At 38.2% G+C, this 20,106-nt stretch overlaps 1 protein-coding gene across 8 annotated transcripts in view; it reads left to right on the top strand.

Annotated features, from left to right (window-relative positions):
- Window positions 1-2,140: 2,140 nt before the first annotated feature.
- Window positions 2,141-20,106, top strand: part of LOC125835363 (helicase protein MOM1-like) — a 58,803-nt gene continuing 40,837 nt past the window's right edge. The window contains exons 1-5 of one of the 8 annotated variants that reach the window (XM_049514487.1): window positions 2,265-2,380; window positions 3,724-4,254; window positions 8,262-8,526; window positions 8,635-9,153; window positions 19,863-19,944. In XM_049514487.1, the coding sequence (XP_049370444.1) occupies window positions 3,732-4,254; window positions 8,262-8,526; window positions 8,635-9,153; window positions 19,863-19,944 (1,389 nt within the window). In that variant the 5' untranslated portion in view covers window positions 2,265-2,380; window positions 3,724-3,731. Of the gene's footprint in view, window positions 2,381-3,723; window positions 4,255-8,261; window positions 9,154-19,862; window positions 19,945-20,106 lie in introns of all 8 variants that reach the window. The other 7 variants (XM_049514485.1, XM_049514486.1, XM_049514488.1 and 4 more) reach the window with 7 other exon arrangements.

Raw genomic sequence — 20,106 nt, forward strand, 5'->3', positions numbered from 1 at the left:
GCTTACAAAGATATGAACCAACAATGAACATCATATATTATGTACCTTATAAAATAAGAATTAATGTACTAAAAAATAGTTCTAAAATATAAATGTAGTTGTTTTCTAAATATTTTCATATGACATCTAAAAAATTAATTCACGTATTTTAACTTTTAAAATATTTATACTATTAAGCGTAAAATACACGTACAACACACATGTTCGAGAACTAGTAAATCTTTAAAAGTGTGACAAGAAAGGCCAAATAAGGGACACATTTTAGTATTTAAAATTAATTCATTTTAAACAACGAACTGTATATTTTGAACTTTGGTTAGTAATTAGCAAACTTGCAATAAAGTCACAAATGACTAATTTGTGCCCAAATAAAAATAAAACTTACGACAATTAGAAATTCATAAAAAATTAAATTAAAAAAGTCTAATAGAGAGAATACACACAAAAAATAGAGAAAAAAAAATACAACATACACAATTACACATCTTTCTTTAAGTTTTTAATCACTACAATATAGATGAAAAAAAGAAATATAGAATCATTACTTAACTATAGAATAAAAATGATAACCTAGGTTAAAGGTCTCGTGAAACAAAATAAATAAATTTATAAAGATAAAAAATGAAGTATTACCAAAAGATATATTAAAAATTTTAAGAAAATATTTGGAGATTAGGGATATGAAAAGATAAGAGTTATGGATATTAAAGTGTAACAATTGAATAGGTAATTAAGTATGTGTTATTAATGTGAACATCTAAAGCAAAAAGAAAAAAAAGAAGAGAAAAATAATAAATAAATGAAGAATAGAAAATAAATTAAAATTAAGAAACCATGTAAAAAATACATGCAGAAGATGATGAAATTAGTGATCTCGTGAGCACAAATTTGAGAAATTTCAAGTTTCTATCATGCAAGTATTAATGAGTTTAAATTAATAAAACTAGACCCATTCTTTAATGACAATCAAGAAGGCATTATCAATGTGCATCTTTCAAACCTCGCTTGTAGAGGAAATTTAATACAGCATACTGTTTTTTTATATTGAAAATTTCACTCGAATATCTTTACAAAACAATTTTTCATGTGCCTACAAGCAAAAATAGAATTCTCTCTCACACACATAGATAGTTTGTAAACCAACTCTAAAACGTTTTAGTAACTAATTCTAACATAAAACACACTGAAAGAACCTTTAATAATGAATTGAACGAGGAGAAGAGACTTTGAAATAATGTTGGCTAACTTTTTCCTTTCTTATTATATAAATTTTAAAGTGATGTTTAACATGACATATCAATAATCATACTCCCTCTGTCCCTAATTACTTGTTCATTTTTCCTTTTATAGTTGTCTCTAATTACTTGTCTATTTTGACAAATCAAGAAAGGATAATTTTTTTTTACCTATTATACCTTCAATTAAATGATTAATTACTTTGAAAAATATAGAACTTTTCACCCACTTCATAATTAATAGGGGTAAAATGGTAAACTCACTATGTCATTAATTGTTTTCTTAATTGGTGTGTCAATTCAAAAGTGGACAAGTATTAGGGACAGAGGGAGTAATAAATAAGAAGTTATAGGAATATTACCTTTTCCGTATGCATGCATCTATTTTTTTTTCTACCCGATATTTGATGCTCATTTTGAATTTCGATTAAATTTGGATTCGCATCGAAAAGTTCTACATTGAAGTTAAAACACTCCCTAATAAATACATGAATCTATTTACTCATGTTCATCATAAAGGATAATACTTTATTCACATAAATTATATTTATGGGAGAAGTTATAGAAAGAAATTGTGGGAAAAAAGGAAACGTTGAATAATTTATGTAGAGATTTTTGAAATTATTAATTTAAGCTAAACGTAATTGTTATTATTAGTATTATTATTAATTATTATATATTAATATAGATTATAGATGATACAATTTTATATTTAAATAATTAAATATTTTATAACATTTTAATTTATAGCATAAGTAATAGTGTAATTTTATTTTTAACTTTGAGACTTTCCACCTTTAATAGTAAGGAAAATACATAAATGCCCTCGGCTAAATGCACATATTTCGATTGGGGTCCCACTTCCACGTTTTTAATGGGGTCAAAGTTGGAATTAGCAACACACGCCCAAGGTTCTTTTTACCCTTTGCTATTTTCGGTTTCTGTTGTGTACTATTTTCTTCTCTTTATGCCCAGCAGCTTAAGGGACTCGTTGATTTCGAGGAGAAATCCTTTCGTACTATAATGTCGAATTGTTGATTCGGACGACAAATTTCAGTTTACAGGTTGAAACTAGGGTTTTGTTCAGAGCAATTTGACTGAAACTTTTCTTGTTTCAGGCTGTGAAGGATTTAGGGTTTTTTGAGGTAAATTTTTTTTTCTTCAGTCATTAGGTAAATTGTTAGTGGTCCAACAGTTGATTTGGTGTACATAGGGGCATGAAAAAAATATGCTAGTAACCTCATGCATTGTTCTGTAAGTGACTTTTCAGTTATGGTGTTTCTTCTAATCTGATTTTAATGCGAATAATCGGAATATTGGGTGTTAATATGATATATTTTGTGACAAGTTGGAATTTTGCTTGAAGGTGTAATTCTTACATTGTCTGTCTGAGTGGAATCGGGTTCTTGAAATTGAGCTAATCTTAGACCCCTGATATTTGATTTTGTTCCAATCATATTATTATAATATATGATACATTTTGCACAAATTGGAATTTGTTTTAAAGGTGTAATTTTTTTTTTTGGGTTTTATTTCAATCCTCAGAAGTTGGCTTTTGGGATAATACGTGAATTAGATAAAATATTGATAATTATTTCTATATTTTCACCTGAGACTATAGTTTTAAATCCTGATATGGGGTTTAACGATACTACGGTTTACTGTTGTTATTATTGTTATGTTCTTTCAGAATTTACATGCAAATGCAATTTTTTTTTTTTGAGAAAAGGGTAACTTTGTATTCATAGAAAAAAAATCATCATTCAAGAAATGATGAATTGAAAACTTACATCCCATAGTGTGATGGGCCCACCCCATACAGTTTACATGCAAATGCTATTGTAGTACTGTTCTTTTCTAATGTTAGGAAGAAGAAAAGAAATCCATGTGTTTTGATTGATTACTGTTGTTGCTGTCAAACCTTGTCTTGTAGGTCAGACTGTATTGATTTAGAACAATGAATTCAGGCATTCGTGTTTAAAGCTAATTTTTATGGAAGAAAGTATTTGGATGTAGGAAGTGAGTAATTTGTCCTTGTCTTGAAGAATACGGCATGTAGGCATGGGCAAAGATTTGGGGGGAGGGGGGGGGGTCGCAAGGGTGGTTTATCCAAACCCCTTCACTTGAAAATTACACGGTATATACAAGGTCAGAATTGTTTTTAGTGTATATAGTAGATGCCTAAAAATTGTCGGTCCACCACTGCATGTAGGTGAACTGGTGTGGTTGGGGAAATCTGTTTAACTGGTCCAACTGAATGAAATGCTTCACAGGATAACTATTTTTTTTAGACTGTTACATATGGCATATTTCTGCAGACTTCAGTAATTTGTATATATCTGATTAAGGGATGGTGATCGCTATCATGCTCTTCATATGTTATCTTTTTTAATCGTCATCAAGGGATCACTAGTTTCCTGTTGTTTATTCTGTGGATAATGGGTACTACAAGAATAATCTGACTTAATTTATGGCTTGTTGTTCACAGCTGAACGGATGGCTAGTGAAACTCGGTCTGGGAGGAAAAATAAGGATACTGAGAGCAATAAATCAAAGAATAAACAGTCTGATAAAGGTTCATTAAGTTCTGGCTCTGGGAAGACAGATGGGTCCAGTGTAAGAAGGTCAAGTCGAGAAACAAAGCAAGCTGCTTCAAGCCCATCAAGTATAAGGAAGTCGAAGCGTCTTGAGAAGCAGTCACCAACCCCGCCAGCTGTTAAGAGGAGAGCTGCATTAATTAAGAAACCAAATTCTCCGAGCCCTTTAAGAAGGTCTGACAGGGGTAAGAAACATACCCCATCTAGCTCGTCAAGATCAAGTTACTTAGGAATAGGATCCGATTCATCTAGTGTCAAGAAGGAAAAAAAAGAGAAAAGTGTGAAGGAGCTGATAATGGAATCTGAAAGATATAACACTAGCAGGGAGAATGGTGCAGCTTCGGTTGGCTTGAAAAGGAAGAGAATGGATGCGCGTAGTTACAAGGCACTGTTCAAAATGCAAAGAAAGAGATATACTGCAGGTTGACTAATCTTTCTCTTGTCTCTCTCATCCTCCTATAACAAGGGGTACCCTTTCTTGTTAATGTATTCCTTGTTTTTTCTTCTTGTAATAACAAATTAATGCAACATGAAGTGCACTCTCTCCTGGAATGGTGGGATGAGTAAAAAGACTTACTGAATTGCCTATAGCTTTATCATGGCAAAGACACTTTAACTGAAGTCATGACGTATTGACCACCAGATGGCTGTGCAAAATGTGCCTATTAGATAGGAGACACTGAGAAAGTAAAAAAGATAGAACGCCTTTAGTTCAGACGCTGTTACATGGAAAAGAAGCCATTAAAACATGTGGCATCCAAATTATTTTAAAGATGTTTTTGAGCCAAAAAGATTTAAAAATCTCCTTTTACAACCCCTTCCCCTCGGGGCAGATCCAAGATTCCGAGAAGGTGGGTGCACTATTACGAAGAGGTGAATTCAGGATATAAATTTGATGGGTACCTTTAGGTTGTTACTATTGAACTCATTACACATTTGAATTTATAACAACAACAACATACCCAGTGAAATCCCACAAAGTGGGGTCTGGGGAGGGTAAAGTGTACGCAGACCTTACCACTACCTCGTGGAGGTAGAGAGGCTGTTTTCGGAGGACCCTCGGCTCAAGTACATCCAAACCAAGTAAAAGAAGAGGAAACAGTATATAAAACATAACATCCAATAAGAAAAATAGTGCATAATCAACAACGGAGACAATAACATCAAGAAAATACTGTGAGAGGTGAAACGCAGTAAACAACATATGGCTATAGGATCACAGACAAGAACTACAAGTGCCAGGCTAGGACTACTACAAACGCTACCAACCCATACCCTCGCAAGGAAAGACAACACGCTAACCCTACTAACCTTCAACCTTAATACGTGACCTCCACTCCTTCCTATCTAGAGTCATGTCCTCGGTAATGTGAAGCTGAGCCAAGTCCTGTCTAATCACCTCTCCCCAATACTTCCTAGGCCTACTTCTACCCCTCCGCGTACCCTCTACAACCAGCCCCTCGCACCTCCTCACTGGGGCGTCTGCGCACCGTCTTTTCACATGCTCAACCCATCTCAGTCTCGCTTCCCTCAGCTTGTCCACCACAGGGGCCACTCCCACCTTCTCCCGGATAACCTCATTCCTAATCTTATCGCTCCTAGTGTGCCCACACATCCATCTCAACATCCTCATCTCCGCAACATGCATTTTTTGAACGTGTGAGTTCTTGACTGGCCAACACTCCGCTCCATACAACAAGGCTGGTCTAACTACCACTCTGTAGAACTTACCTTTAAGTTTAGGTGGAACTTTCTTATCACACAAGACTCCAGAGGCAAGCCTCCATTTCATCCAAGCATCCCCAATGCAATGTGTGACATCATCGTCAATGTCACCACTTCCTTGGATTACAGCCCCAAGATACTTAAAACTTTCTTTCTTAGGAATGATCTGTGTGTCAAGTCTCACTTCCCCATCTGCCTCATCCAACGCATCACTGAATTTGCACCCCAAATATTCCGTTTTGGTCCTACTCAACCTAAACCCTTTGGACTCCAGCGTTTGTCTCCACACCTCCACTCGCATTAACTCTGTCCCGCGTCTCATCGATCAGTACTATGTCATCCGCAAATAACATACACCATGGGACCTTCTCCTGAATAGACCGCGTCAACTCATCCATCACCAAAGCAATTATAGGTTTATAATTTTCTTACATATATATCTGAACTCCATGTCAAAACTGCTGGGATCTGTTAAGCCCATTGACTCTTTGTACATCCTCAATTGATACTAGTTTTGATATTCACGTTTGGCATAATTGTATAAACCCTTACAGTGAAAAAAGGAGAGTAGGGATTTTAATGTGTTAGACTTGGATTTTTTTGGAAGAATGATCAAACAAAGGAATAAAAAAAAGAAGAAAAAAGTAGTAACTTAGTGGGTGCTTGGATTGGCTTATTTTAAGTAGCTTTTGGCTCTTAACCTCTTTTTTAATTTTGGAAGTGTTTGGGGAGAGGTGATTAGACAGGACATGGAGCAACTTCGGATTATCAAGGACATGAAATTAGATAGGAGGGTGTGGAGGTCGCGTATTAGGGTAGAAGGTTAGTAGGTTTGGAGTTGTTGTGTTGGTCTTCGAGGGTTTAGGCTGGTTGGTGTTTGTCGTTGTACTAGCCGTATTATTATGGTTCTTGCTTTTGATATCTATCATCGTCTGTTGTTTACAATGTCTCGCTTATCGCACTATTTTGTTGCTCTTGTTCCATTCTGGTAGGTTTTGCACTGTTTAGATGCTATGATATCTGCATTGTGTTTTTCTTTTTTGTACTTGGATTTGTTGCATTTGAGTCGAGGGTCTTTCGGAAATAACCTCTCTACCTCCACGAGATAGTGGTAGATAGTGGTGAGGTCTGCGTAGACCCTACTTATGGACCTCATTGGGTATAATGTTGTTGGGAAACATAAAAAGTGCTTGAAAGCACTTTTTTTAGGCTGAAAAAGTACTTTAAATAGAGCCAAAAGTCAAAAGTTGGGTGTTCCCAATATATGGCTTTTAGTTTTAGCTTATAAGTCACTTAGAAAAAAAGCCAACCCAAACACCCCCTTAGAATGCAAGGACATGTCCATTCCCATGGGTAGGCCCAATTTTGTAAAGAGAAATGAAAAAACAACAAGATAAACATAGGATTTGAACCCCCTACCTCACTTAGAGAGGTGTACCCTATAACCATGACTCTTTGAGCTTGGGTGCACACATAAATATTTAAGTATTTTTGAAAAAATAGCATTACTATACATGATCTAGGGAGGGGAGCATGGGTGCACATGAACCCAAGCCCAGCCTAGATACGCCACTGCCTTTCCTCATCCTTTCTTCCTTTCTCATTTCAGTTTTACATTTTTTGGGTGTGCAGTCTCGTGATAAGTTCTGGTCCTTCAGATATGAGTCCAAAAATGCTTTCCCTTCCCTGTTTTCGTCGTGTAGTGGTGCAGTGCATATTCATATTGGTTATGGGGGCTGCGAGTGTCATTTAGTGGTGAAGTAGGAGGGGTTTTATCAAGAAATATGGAGCAGTCATGTTCTTTTAGGTGAATGGGGGTGTGCATGTGTTTTATGTACTATATGGTCTGTCACAGGATGGTGTTTTGGATTTGTATACTCAGAGTTTCTATGGGTGAAGGAGGGTAAGAGAATCTCAGGTGGTATTGGTTTCCAAGAAGGTGCAGTGGAGGCGAGTCTATATTGTCCCCTTTCAGCATAGTGAAGAAGTTATAAAGATGAGTCTTTGGTGTATGTGGGTGTTACTTTAAGAGAAAGGTGAGTGTTTTGGTTGAGGGTTTTTAGAAGATATGACTGTTTGCGGTTTTTATTTTTTTTGATTGGAATATGGACAGTAAAGACAGTGAAGGAATTTTCTGGTGGTGGAAAGAAAGTGTTTAGTGATGCTGTGTGCTTTGGGTGGTTGAGTGAGGAGGACTTCTCGTCCCTGATAAAAAATGATGATGAGTGAAGAAGCTGGAAAACCCTCAAGTTGGCTTCTTATGGCAGTGAAAAAACGGTGCATCTTTTAGTTTTCTTTTTCACTTGGTTCTTTTAGGTGTTTTTGGGAGATGAAAGTCAAACGATGAGAGAGAAGAAGCATCAGAAAAAACAAAAAAAAAAAGAAATAGTTGTGTATTTTTCTTGTATTGACGTGTGTCTAGGACATGTATCTGCATAATTTAAAGTAAGTTATTGTACCATGTCATTAATGTGTGGTTAATAGGACACATTTTTGACTTAACATTAGGTTTATCATAGGTCATACCCTCAGATAAGGTGTCTAAATGAAGAATTCGGACAACTTTGTGGGGCTATCTATGTATTCTTTATAATTTCAATGCTTGGAGTGAAGTTTTTTAATCTAACTGAGTTGGCATTGTCTTATTTGGTGTTTTGGAATTGCTGAAATTTTTATACTGATGTAGATGTTTTCTCCTGAACAGAAAATAATGACAAGTTGGAAAGCCCAAAGAAGCCATCAAGAGTTGATAGCATTGCCAGTGATGAGACAGACTGCAAGCTAATCAATGGGGATAATGAATCTCATCAAGGAGTTGTAAATGAGTTGAAAGAACATCCTGATGAGGTTGCTTCTGCGAGGTCCATTTCTAGCTTAGAAGCTTCTGCTGCAGATGCTTCGGTAAATGATGTAGTGGAATTACCATATTCAAAGTTGAAAGAACATCCTGATGCGGTTACTTCTGCCAGGTCCATTTCTAGCTTAGAAGCTTCTGCTGCAGATGCTTCGGTAAATGATGTAGGGGAATTGCCATATTCAAAGTTGAAAGAACATCCTGATGAGGTTGCTTCTGTGAGGTCCATTTCTAGCTTAGAAGCTTCTGCTGCAGATGCTTCGGTAAATGATGTAGGTGAATTGCCATACTCAAAGTTGAAAGAACATCCTGATGGGGTTGCTTCTGCCAGGTCCATTTCTAGCTTAGAAGCTTCTGTTGCAGATGCTTCGGTAAATGATGTAGGGGAATTGCCACATTCAAATCGCAGATGCTGTTCTACAGAAAAATCTGTTGCTCTTCCTGCAGAAAATGGTTTGGAAGTATCTAAAAATGGTTGCACAGTGGGAGAAATTTCTGGAGATTCCGAAAGGTCACCAGAGAGCTGCTCTGTGCCTGAAAATAATTTGCATATTGCTGGGTTGGCGTGTTCTACTTCTACAGATGGTGATATTATCTTGAAAAGTGGTGAACTAGGCACTGGTAATTGTTCTGAGACGCATAATGATACATGTGACTTGGCTGAAGTGTTTCCTCCACCACTAGGAGATCTTGAAAAGCTTGGTTACAGTGGGGCTTGTGCTTCATGCTCTAGACAGAAAAGGTGACTTTTCTGCTTTTTCTGTTTACATTCTGTTTCTACCAATTCGGCGTAGCCATAATAACTCGACGTTAGCATAGTGAATCATCACATTAAAACTTAATAGCACAGTGTCCTTCTGATAATTTAGGGGTCACTTATGCTAAGACACAAACGTATTACATGCACTTGACTTATAAAGTATTCCGGGGATAGCCAAAACTATCTTCATAGTGCTTTATTTTTATAGGTAATGTGAGAATATTATTGATGTAAACCAGCATTCAGAGAAAGCAAGGGGCTTGGGACTTCCATGTTTGAGGTCTCAAGCTCGAAACCCCTTGCCAGCAAAAGCAAGGGGTTTGCTTTTTGGGTTGAGCTCGTCGCACCGGGCTTGCCTAGTGCGGGTTACCTCTCCTATGTGGTTTGCGAGCTATGGCATAGGAGCGGGGTTTTTACCCTGTGCGCACTCAAAGGGTAGCGGCTGCGAGTTTCCCTTGTCATAAAAAAAAAGAGAGTAGTACATCCAAAAAATAACGTTACAATGTGTGTAAAGAACTGAGGAAGTCAACCAAGGCTTCCTGCTCTTAACACATTTGCCGTGGCCACTTCAAAAGTATACACTTGTGTTTAAGATTAACTACATTGTCCTTCTGTTTCAAAAACTCGAGCATTTCTTTCTCTTCATATGACCCACCAAATCATAGAGTTCGTGATGCCCTTAGTGGATTTAATCTTATCCATTTCATGTGGTCAAATGTTTTAATGTGTACCTTAGTTGTGTTGAGATGTTTCCAACTATTTTGTCTATATTGCACACTCAATTGGTGTGAGAAAGTTTAAGGAAATGTGGATTAGTTTCTCTGTGTGTCTTTTGGGGGTCGTTTTTTTTTTTTGAGAATTAAACAAATGGCAGTAAGCGGGATTTGATCCTTTTGGGGATATTTTTTTTTGTTCATCAAGACTGCTATTTCTTTTCCAAAGCATCAGTTCAGAAATGATATAAACAGTATGTTCCCCAAAACCAATATGAAGACGCCCAATTGACCCTATTTACCTTTTTAGGATAAAACAAGATGTTATTAGGTTCGAACTTTGGTAAAACTGTATCCTATACAACAAGAACAGCAACAATAATGGCTCATTGCCACACTATTTGAGGTTGGCTATATGAATCCTCTAATTCTATTACACTCCAATTGGGACTACTTTTATTCCAATATGCAATAATTCGTCCTTGATCACAAATACGGGTTCTTAAACCAAATATTTTCTAAATCTCACACTTTTTTTTGATAAGGTAACTTTGTATTCACATAAAAAAAAACTCATCAAATAACAACTGATGAGGTGGGATTTACAACCCCATAGGGCATCCTGATAACCAAAAACCCAAAAAAGAACTTTACAATTGTCCTATGAAGTCCACTAGACTTACTACCTCCCCACCATATCCTGTTTACACCAAAAATACAGCAAACTCAGACTCTTCATCTTGATCTTCTGAATGCTGCTAGCTTGCCCGTCATGGGATCTTTCATTCCTTTCCCTCCAAAGTGTCCACCAGATGCAAGCTGGAATATATTTCCACCCGTCCTCTATTGATCTTCTTCTTCTGCTCATTCCTTCCCAGTGTTTCAGCATGTCTAAAGAAGTTTCTGGCATTACCCAACTAACTCCAAGTATACATAAGAACATGTGCCACAGATTTACAGCTGTTTTGCAATGTAGGAATAAGTGGTTGTTAATCTCTGCCTCTTTATCACACATATAACACCTTGAGCAAATCTGTATACCTCTTCTCTGTAACCTTTCGTGAGTTAAACATGCTTTTCTGATCACCAGCCATGAGAAACATGACACCTTTAGTGGAATTTTGATCTTCTAGATTAGCTTCCATGGCCACTCCATTTTCATCCTCCGGTTATGATTCATATTCCAGTAGCAGGAGTAGCAGGATTTCACTGTGAAACTCCCTTTGTTGTGTAGCTTCCATATTGGACTGTCAGGTCCTTCTGTGACACCTGGGAATGGGTTCAACACTTGTAACAGCCCAACTACTCTACTAATTTCCCAGTCATTTAGAGCCCTTCTACACTTGCAACAGCCCAACTACTCTACTAATTTCCCAGTCATTTAGAGCCCTTCTTAAAATTAGGTCCCACCCTTGAGGAGTCCATACCTGTGCCACTGTAGCCATCTGTTGTAGACTTAAAATAAATAGATTTGGGAATAAGGTTTTCAAGTCCCTATCCCCTATCCAAATCTCATTCCAAAAATCAGTTTTAACCCCATCTCCATTTTTGAATGATATAGTGGAGGCGAAAGAAGGCCATAGTCTTCTGATAGTTTTCCAAACAGAGCACCCAAAAACACCTGTTGTTACTTCATCAGTGATCCAGATAGACCATATTTACGTGAGATGAATCTTCTCCATAATGCCAAATCTTCAATACAGAACCTCCAAAGCCACTTTTTCAAGCCTATTAGTCTAATAGGGAGCATATATAAGATCATTTCAAAAGTTTTAACCGAATGACTTAAGAAAGTGGTCTATAATTTGGTGGATGCCCAACAAATGGCCTCCGTAAAAGGTAGGCAGATCATGGATGCAATTCTGATTGCAAATGAATGTGTGGAGGAGAGAAAGAACAGTAAGGTGCCAGGCATTTTATGCAAATTGGATATTGAAAAAGTCTACGACCACTTGCATTGGGGCTTCCTCTGGAAGTCTTTGGAAAACATGGGCTTTGAAGGAAAATGGCTAAAATGGATTAAGTTTTGCACTACAACTGTGAAGTTCTCTATTTTGATAAATGGTGCCCCCTCTGGTTTTTTCTCATCAGAGAGAGGACTAGACAAGGAGATCCTTTATCTCCTTTCCTCTTTATCCTGGCGATGGAGGGCCTAAATGACATGCTCAGAACAACCCAAACAAGAGGATGGATAAGAGGATTCAATGCTAATATGAATAACAGACAAAGTCTGGCCATCTCCCACTTACAGTATGCTGATGACACATTGATATTTTGTGATGCAGACAATTCTCAGCTAAGTACTTGAGAGTAATTCTGATCCTTTTTGAAGCCATCTCAGGCCTACACATCAATTGGGGAAAGAGCTTCATCTTTCCTGTCAATGAGGTGCCTAGGATAAACATGCTTGCAAATATTCTAGGGGGGAAGGTAGGGGATCTCCCCACAACATACCTTGGCATGCCTTTGGGTGACGAGCAGGTCAAAAGGTATCTGGAACAACATTCTAGAAAAGTGTGAGAAGAAGCTGGTGAACTGGAAGAGTCAATATTTGTCCTTGGGAGAAAGAGTCACACTCATTAACAGTGTGCTAGATGCTCTACCCACATATATGATGTCTGTTTTCCATATGCCTACAAATGTGATTTGACAGAATGGATGCAATTAGGAGGAATTTTTTGTGGCAAGGAAATTGTGATCCTAATAATCATAAATTCCATCTAGTGAAGTGGGACCAAGTCATTCTCAGCAAAAAGGAAGGAGGTTTGGGGATTAGGAATCTGAAAATCCAGAATCAAAGCTTACTTATGAAGTGGTTATGGAGATTTGCCTCACAAGAACAAGCTCTCTGGAAGGAAACAATAAAGGCTAGGTTTGGTATGGAGAATTTGTGGATCACCAACCTGTCCACACAGCCCTATGGATCTGGAGTATGGAGATCCATCAGAAATTTATGGATCAAATTCTTTAACAATGCAAAGTCAAGGTAGGGAATGGTGGACGGACGTTGTTCTGGGAAGATAAATGGGTGGATCAGGTGACTTTGAGAAATAGGTTCCCTATTTTGTTCAACATGACCCTTCAAAAAGAGGCTACAATCAGAGAAATGAGAGATAATCAAGGGTGGGATCTAAGGTTTAGAAGACATCTAAATGATGGGAGGTCAATAAAATAGTTGAGCTACTCAACATTCTAGGGCAGTGCAAAGATCTAAACACAAATGAGGACAATCTATTTTGGAATCCAGATGAGCAAGGTAGATTTTCAGTTGGCTCGGCTTATAGAAGTTCACAAAGACCTGGTACTGGCCTTGGAAGATGATTTGGAAAGTCAAGATACCATTCAAGATAGCATGTTTCACTTGGCTGCATTCACTCAACACAACCTCATGAAAAGAGGCATGCAAATCTGTTCCAGGTGTTGGTTTTGTGAATGTGAGGTCGAGACAATTTGAAGTTGAATTGCCTGGTTCTTTTCTTTTTTTTGGTGTAAACATGAATATCCTCAAGATGCAGAGGATATTCCTAGTATTTTAGAGTTCTTATGACCTCCATAGGAGTTCTTTGCTTTTTGCAACTTTTGGATGTAAGTATTACTAGAATACTCATTATGTATTCTTTTGTTTATAATACAAGTTACCTTTCTAAAAAAAAACCACTTTTTCAACAAACTAACATTTTATACTTTCAACTTTTTTTATCCCCATACCCCCTTGTATTTTGTTGAGGGTCACCTCATCCCATTTGACTAGGTTGTACCCAAGCTTCTCTTTGTTCCCCCCTGCCACAAGAAGTCTCTCCTTAATTTGTTGATTTTCTTCTCTATGTTTCCTGGGATTGGGAATAGGCTCATCATGTAAGTTGGGAGGGCATCCATTACTGACTTTATGAGAGTTAATCTGCCTCCCATAGATAGGTATTGGCTCTTCCATTTTGTCAGCTTTCTCTCACTTCTTTCCAACACTTTACTCCATACTTCCACTTCTTTATTTTTTGCACCAAGAGGCATTCCAAGATACTTAGTTGGTTAGGAATCCATTTGGCATCCTAGGTTCTCAGCAAGTATCTGCATATTGGTAACTTGGTTAACAGGGTACAAGCAACTTTTATGCCAGTTAACATGTAAACCTGAGATGCCCTCAAAAATGGTTAGGATGGCCCTCAAGTGCCTGATTTGCATTACTTCAGCTTCACAGAATACCAAGGAATCATCTGCATATAACAGATGTGTGATTTCCATAGTATTTCCCCTATTAGCATTTGCAGGGAAGCCTCTTATCCACCAGTTCTCACTTGCTCTTCTGATCAAGAATTGAGGCCTTCCATTGCTAAGATGAATAGGAAGGGTGATAACGGATCACCTTGCCTTAGACCTCTTTGTGATTGGAAGAAACCTTCTAGACTACCGTTGATGATAAGAGAGAATTTTGCGGTAGATATACAAGTTTTGATCCAGTTTGTCCATTTGTTCCCAAAACCCATGTCTCTCAAAATTTTTAGAAGGAAAGACCAGTTGACATGGTCATAGGCCTTTTCAATATCAAGTTTACATAGGACTCCAACTAGCTTCTGCTTCACCTTACTGTCCACCAATTCATTGTCCAATAATGCTGCATCCATGATCTGTCTTCCTTTCAAGAATGCCATTTGGTGTTCATCTACCAATTCTCCCATGACAGTCTTCATTCTTTCTGTAAGGAGCTTGGCTATGATTTTGTATATTCCACCAATCAGGCTTATTGGTCTGAAGTCCTTCAACTCTTCTGCTCCATATTTCTTGGGAATTAGTGCTATAAAAGTGGCATTGAAAGATTTCTCAATCATTTCATTCTGATGGAAATTTTGGATTGTTTGCATCAAATCATCTTTCAAGGTTGCCCAACAAACTTTGAAGAAACTCATGGTGTAGCCATCAGGCCCTGGGGCCTTATCCCCATCACATTGTTTGATAATATTTAGCACTTCTTCTTCAGTGAAAGGCCTTTCTAGCCAATCTTGTTCCTCCTGGGAGATTCTTGGACAGTTAACATACTCAAAAGAGTGCCTCCACATCTCAGATTCAGTATAGAGTTTCCAGTTTCCTGTAGAACTCAATCATATTAACCTTGATAGCTTCTCGATCTTTAACTTCCTCCCCGTTGATTATCAATCTATCAATGTTATTGTATCGCTTGTGGGATGTTGCCATTCTCTGGAAAAACCTAGTGTTATTATCCCCTTGTTTTTGCCAGAGAACACGGGACTTTTGCCTCCATCTAGATTCCTCATTTTTTGCCAAATCCTCCAACTCCACCAGAACTGTTGCCCTCACCAGTAGTTCATCCTCAGATAAAGTTCTAGTGTTTTGAGCTAGATCAATATCCACTAATTCTTTGAGAACACTATCTTTCCTGTTGCATAACTCCCCACACACTGATTTGCTCCAATCTTTGAGTTTTTGCTTCAACATTTTTAGCTTCACACTCAGCTTGTAGTTAGGGCAGCCCTCCACTTCAAATTCGTTCCACCAACTATGGACAAGCCCTTCAAAACCATCAACATTGAGCCACCAGTTCTCAAACTTGAAGTATGACTTCCTGTGGTCAGAGTGACTCTGGGCATGATCAATTATCTGATATTCCCGAAAGCTTCTTCCCATTCCGTTGAGTACATAAACCTGTCTAGTCTGGCAGCACTGTGGTGATTAGCACCCCTGAACCATGTGAAAATCCCTCCATTTTGGTGAGGGTCGTGTAATTCCATTTCTTCAATCCAGCTGGAAAAATCAGTCATCACATTTGTGATCCGGTTGCATCCTCTCCTTTCTGCCATAACTCTAACCGTGTTGAAGTCTCCACAAGTTACCCATGGTCCTTCGCATAGTTCTTTGACTGCTGCCACCTCTTCCCAGCAGTCTAGTTTCTCACTCCTGGTGTGAGGAGCATACACACCAGTGAGAAACCAACTAAAGGAACTTTGTACTGCATCAAATCTGTAAGTAATAGAGTATTGGCCAATTTCTACCATACTCCCTGTCCAGATTCTGCAGTCCCACATGATTAGGATTCCACCCCTACTCCCATCTGCTTCTATATATCCACACCTCATCCATCTACTAGACCACAATTGTTTGACAATGTTTTCAACCCCCTTATTCACCTTTGTTTCTTGAAAGCAGTAGATATCTGCTTTCCATTTCAGCAAAGCACTTTTAACAATATTCCTAGTGGACATCTTGTTAATCCCCCTTACATTCCATGATAGTAGCTTTATCTTCATTTAAAAGTCAAGTTAAGAACTCTCCCCCTTGTTCTGGACCCCTCAACCTCCTGATTTAAACTGGATTGTAGATTTTTTAGTTCATTTTTCCCAATCCCCCCATGCTAGGTGTTGTACTTGTACCTTCTATCATCTTGTTCTCCAAAGCAAACTTTCTCTCGTCCAATCTCATCAATAGGGCAAGAGTCTCTTCCCTAAAACCTTCAAAAGCAACTCCATAGGTGGAGCTTAATTCCAAAATGTGGGAATTAATCCAGTTGGATGCTTCAATCTCCTCTCCATTAGTTTTTCTAGGGATGTTCGAATCTACTGGTTCAACATCATGAATTTGCATGTTTTGTTCTTCACAACCAACATCTGTCTCCATCGAACAGTCCCCTTTTTCCTGCAATTTCATAACCCCGCTTTCGTCAATCATATTCTGCGAAGCCGTCTCTTGGTGAATATCTGATTTTTCCCCTTGTGTCTTCATTGGAGTGGGTCCTTTCTCCATAGAAATTTCACCTTGTGGAAGCTTCGATGGGGACTCCCAGTGGCTTAAAGCTTCTAGGAATTGAGATGCCAATATTTTAATTTCATTCATGCCCTCATTAAAAGGCATGTGCCCGTCATGTGCCACTTCTTTATTTTTTCCTGAAATGTTTGGGCTAAATTGGCCCAGTTGGCCCAAAGTTGCATTTAAGCTTTTACTGCCAGAAACCCTAAAGCTCAAGTCTGCATTTAAACTTTTATTGCTAGAAACCCTCAAGCCCAAGTCAACATTTAAACTTTTATTGCTAGAAACCCTCAAGCCCAAGTCAACATTTGGGGTTCTAAAATTCTCCCCACGTGTCTCTGCCATTGCACGTGGCTGGACAACTTTATCTGCTGCTCCTCTTAACACTACAGAGTCCTCTACAAAAACCTTTGGTCCATCAATGGGAGACCGCTGGGTAAAAACCTTCTCACTGGAGCTTTGAATGTTGTTTTCTCCGATGGTCACCTTCGCCGGAGCTTCCCCGTCCACACCTGCATCGTGTAGAGAAAAGCACCATCATCTATCGTCACTTCCTTTGGCACGTCAGACCCGTTTCCTTTGATTTTAATTCTCGCCCATTTAAGATGATTTCGCAGTTGGGTTTCTTCTGTTTCTATCCACCCCCTACTGAAGTCCCCAATAGCTTTGAAGGTGTGGTGCTCCCAGAAGTGTAACGGCAAACCCACCACCCTGATCCAAATTGCGTTGGTTCTATCTCCCCCTGCTGACGCACACACTGTTGGACTCCACCACTGCATTTTCGCCGGCAAGTTTCTCCATACCCAGTCCCCTTCGACTACTTGTTCCGCTGTTACCTTGGATGCAAATTCGAAAAGGACAAAAACCCTCCCCCATATCATAAATGTTCAGGCCATGGACTCTTTTCCATAAACTACTTGCCCATCTTCTCACCTCTGTCAAGGTAGGTGCCTTGCCTTTACTAGTCATAAATTCGCCCACCAAACTCTTCTTCAGTACCTTGCTTTGGCTGTTTGCATCTCCATTAATGCAGATTACCCCCCCCCCCCCCCCCCCTCTTATTATATTTTCTGGCATGTCCTTCCTCCCCTTATTAGTCCATTTGCTACTCTTTAGCATATCCACATAGGGAATATTACTATCAACCAGTCTATGTGTCTCTAGATTCCCCACACGCTTGTAACTATGGATGAATCTTCCAATCTTCTCTGCAATACCTGACCATCCTGAGTTAAAAGATAATTCAGGGACTATAATGACTGCCCTTCTTTTACCTCAACATTTATCAGGCTGATGTATCTTCCATATTTGTTAAATTCCTTGCGCAATAAATCTCTGTGAGATCATCTTTTTTCTTCGACCTTCTGACTGTGTTCCCCTTAGCCTTGAATGCTTCTCGCATAATCGAAGATATCCATTCCATGGCCTTGCCGGTGAAAGATATCCTCGTTATTGACTTTCTACTCCTTTCTGTCCAGTCATACCATTCCCTGCTGTGCCTGATGTTCTTGTAATGTCATATGATTTGAACCCTACTGCAAAATAGATCGTGTCGTCCGTAATGGAAAGGAAAACGAGCCCAGTGACAAGAAAGAAAAGAGATGAAAGAAAGAAAAAAGAGGAGGAAAAGAAAAAGATGTCCGGTGATCGGAAGGATCACCGGAGGAAGATAGTGAAAACTAGGCTAGATCATGTCCTCGGGAGTTGTGCCTGGGAGCTTTTTCTTTTGTAAAACTATTGCTATCTTATAATTTTTCATATCTTTCTAAATCTCACACTTATCCCTACTTAATAGAAAGAAACTCACTTATCCCTACTTATCAGAAAGAAACTCACTTATCCCTACTTGTCAGAAAGAAACTCACTTATCCCTATACTGAAATACAAATCTCTTAATCAAATGGACAAACAAAAAGGATTCATGGCAAACATCAAACGGTTCAAACCTAATGCAACAGTGTACCCAAAACGATTAAACCTCAATTCTAAGTATAACCTATTTTTCACCAAGTCCTTACGAATCCCAAGAGCTTGTAGGTCTTTTGAGACAATCTCTCAATATGATTTAGCTTTCAAAGACTTTAAATTATTACAGTCCACACCTTTGGACCAGCACAATAAGCAATTTAGAGGTCTACGTAGGATATGAAAATATCATTTCAGAAGACATTATCTTATTTTATCCTTTGTGTACCCGGTTGAACATAATGTCAGATGTTGTCATTTCTACTAAGGACTTTTTTTTTACATCTTGTCAATTATCTTTTTTGACAAAGGTAACAAGTTTGTTTATAAATCTTCAGCACTAAGGCTGGGATCCCAAGAATTTCTGCTAAAGAATTAATTAAGTAAATAAAAAAGTGTTTCTCCCTAACAACTTGAGCTTTGATTGTCATGCACTTCAAACATTGTATTAGTTAGAGAAGACAGAGGTCCTGAGGTTGAGCTCGAGTCTTTCCGCCACCCATTGCAAAAAAAGAATTTCCATATGCTCGGCCATCAAAAAGAATGAATCCGCATGTGAGGGTGTGTTAAAAGACATAATTTAGTAAATAAAAGTGAGCTCTCTAGCTTCACACTCTTCAACAATCTCTAATATTGGCTTATTTTGTATAACACATCCATCTTAACATTGTCATTGACTCATTTCTGCGATACACTTGTGGATTTATTGGGTTGTAGAGGTCTTATATCCACTTGCTTGATGCTTTGCACACTTACATTTCAGTCGTCCAATATGGTCTCTGTGTTACATCTTCACGTATCATGCATCTTAACTTAGATATTTGTATTGCATGCATTGAGAAAATGTAATCCATTTAATATTTGCCTCAACTTCAAGTTGATGATGTGTGTAAACCGTCTTTAGTCTCATACGGCTGTATACATCCTTGCAAGGAAAATTGCTCCTAGTTTTTTTGCACATTGTTGCTAAATCGTCCCATGGCTTTTTATTCATCATATTTTTGATGTATTATTACTTTTTGGTTCTCCCCACTTTGCTCCCTTGTTGACTCAAACCCACAAACTTGGGGTTGGAGGTGGAGGGTGCTTGCCACTAGATCAACCCTCTCTTGTCTTATTGATGTATTGTTACTTTTGGGTCTTGGATATATTTATTAGATTAACAGTCTGTACTTCCATATGTCAGAGACAAAATTATGGTTTAAAGTTTCTATCTTTTACTTTTGCAGTTGTTTACTATTTTCCATTCACAACTTGCAGGTTAAATCATGATTCACCAGAGGAGGAGCTGTGCTCATGTGCTGGAACAGGCAGGGATTGTAGTAACCTTTCTAGTCTCAAGGTTCGTGCCTTTAGACATGGACAGGTAGAAGCAGCTTGTATTCATAGTAGACGCGGCGGTCGTAAAGACCCAATAAACTATCTAAAATTGAAGTATCAATAAGCAATGTATGCAACAAGTTTTTCGGTGACTTCAAAAGAAAGCAGTTGATCATTAATTGGT

This window comes from Solanum verrucosum, unplaced genomic scaffold (assembly GCF_900185275.1).
Source record: "Solanum verrucosum unplaced genomic scaffold, falcon-dt-bn FXZP01000098.1, whole genome shotgun sequence".
Classification (NCBI taxonomy): Eukaryota; Viridiplantae; Streptophyta; class Magnoliopsida; order Solanales; family Solanaceae; genus Solanum; species Solanum verrucosum.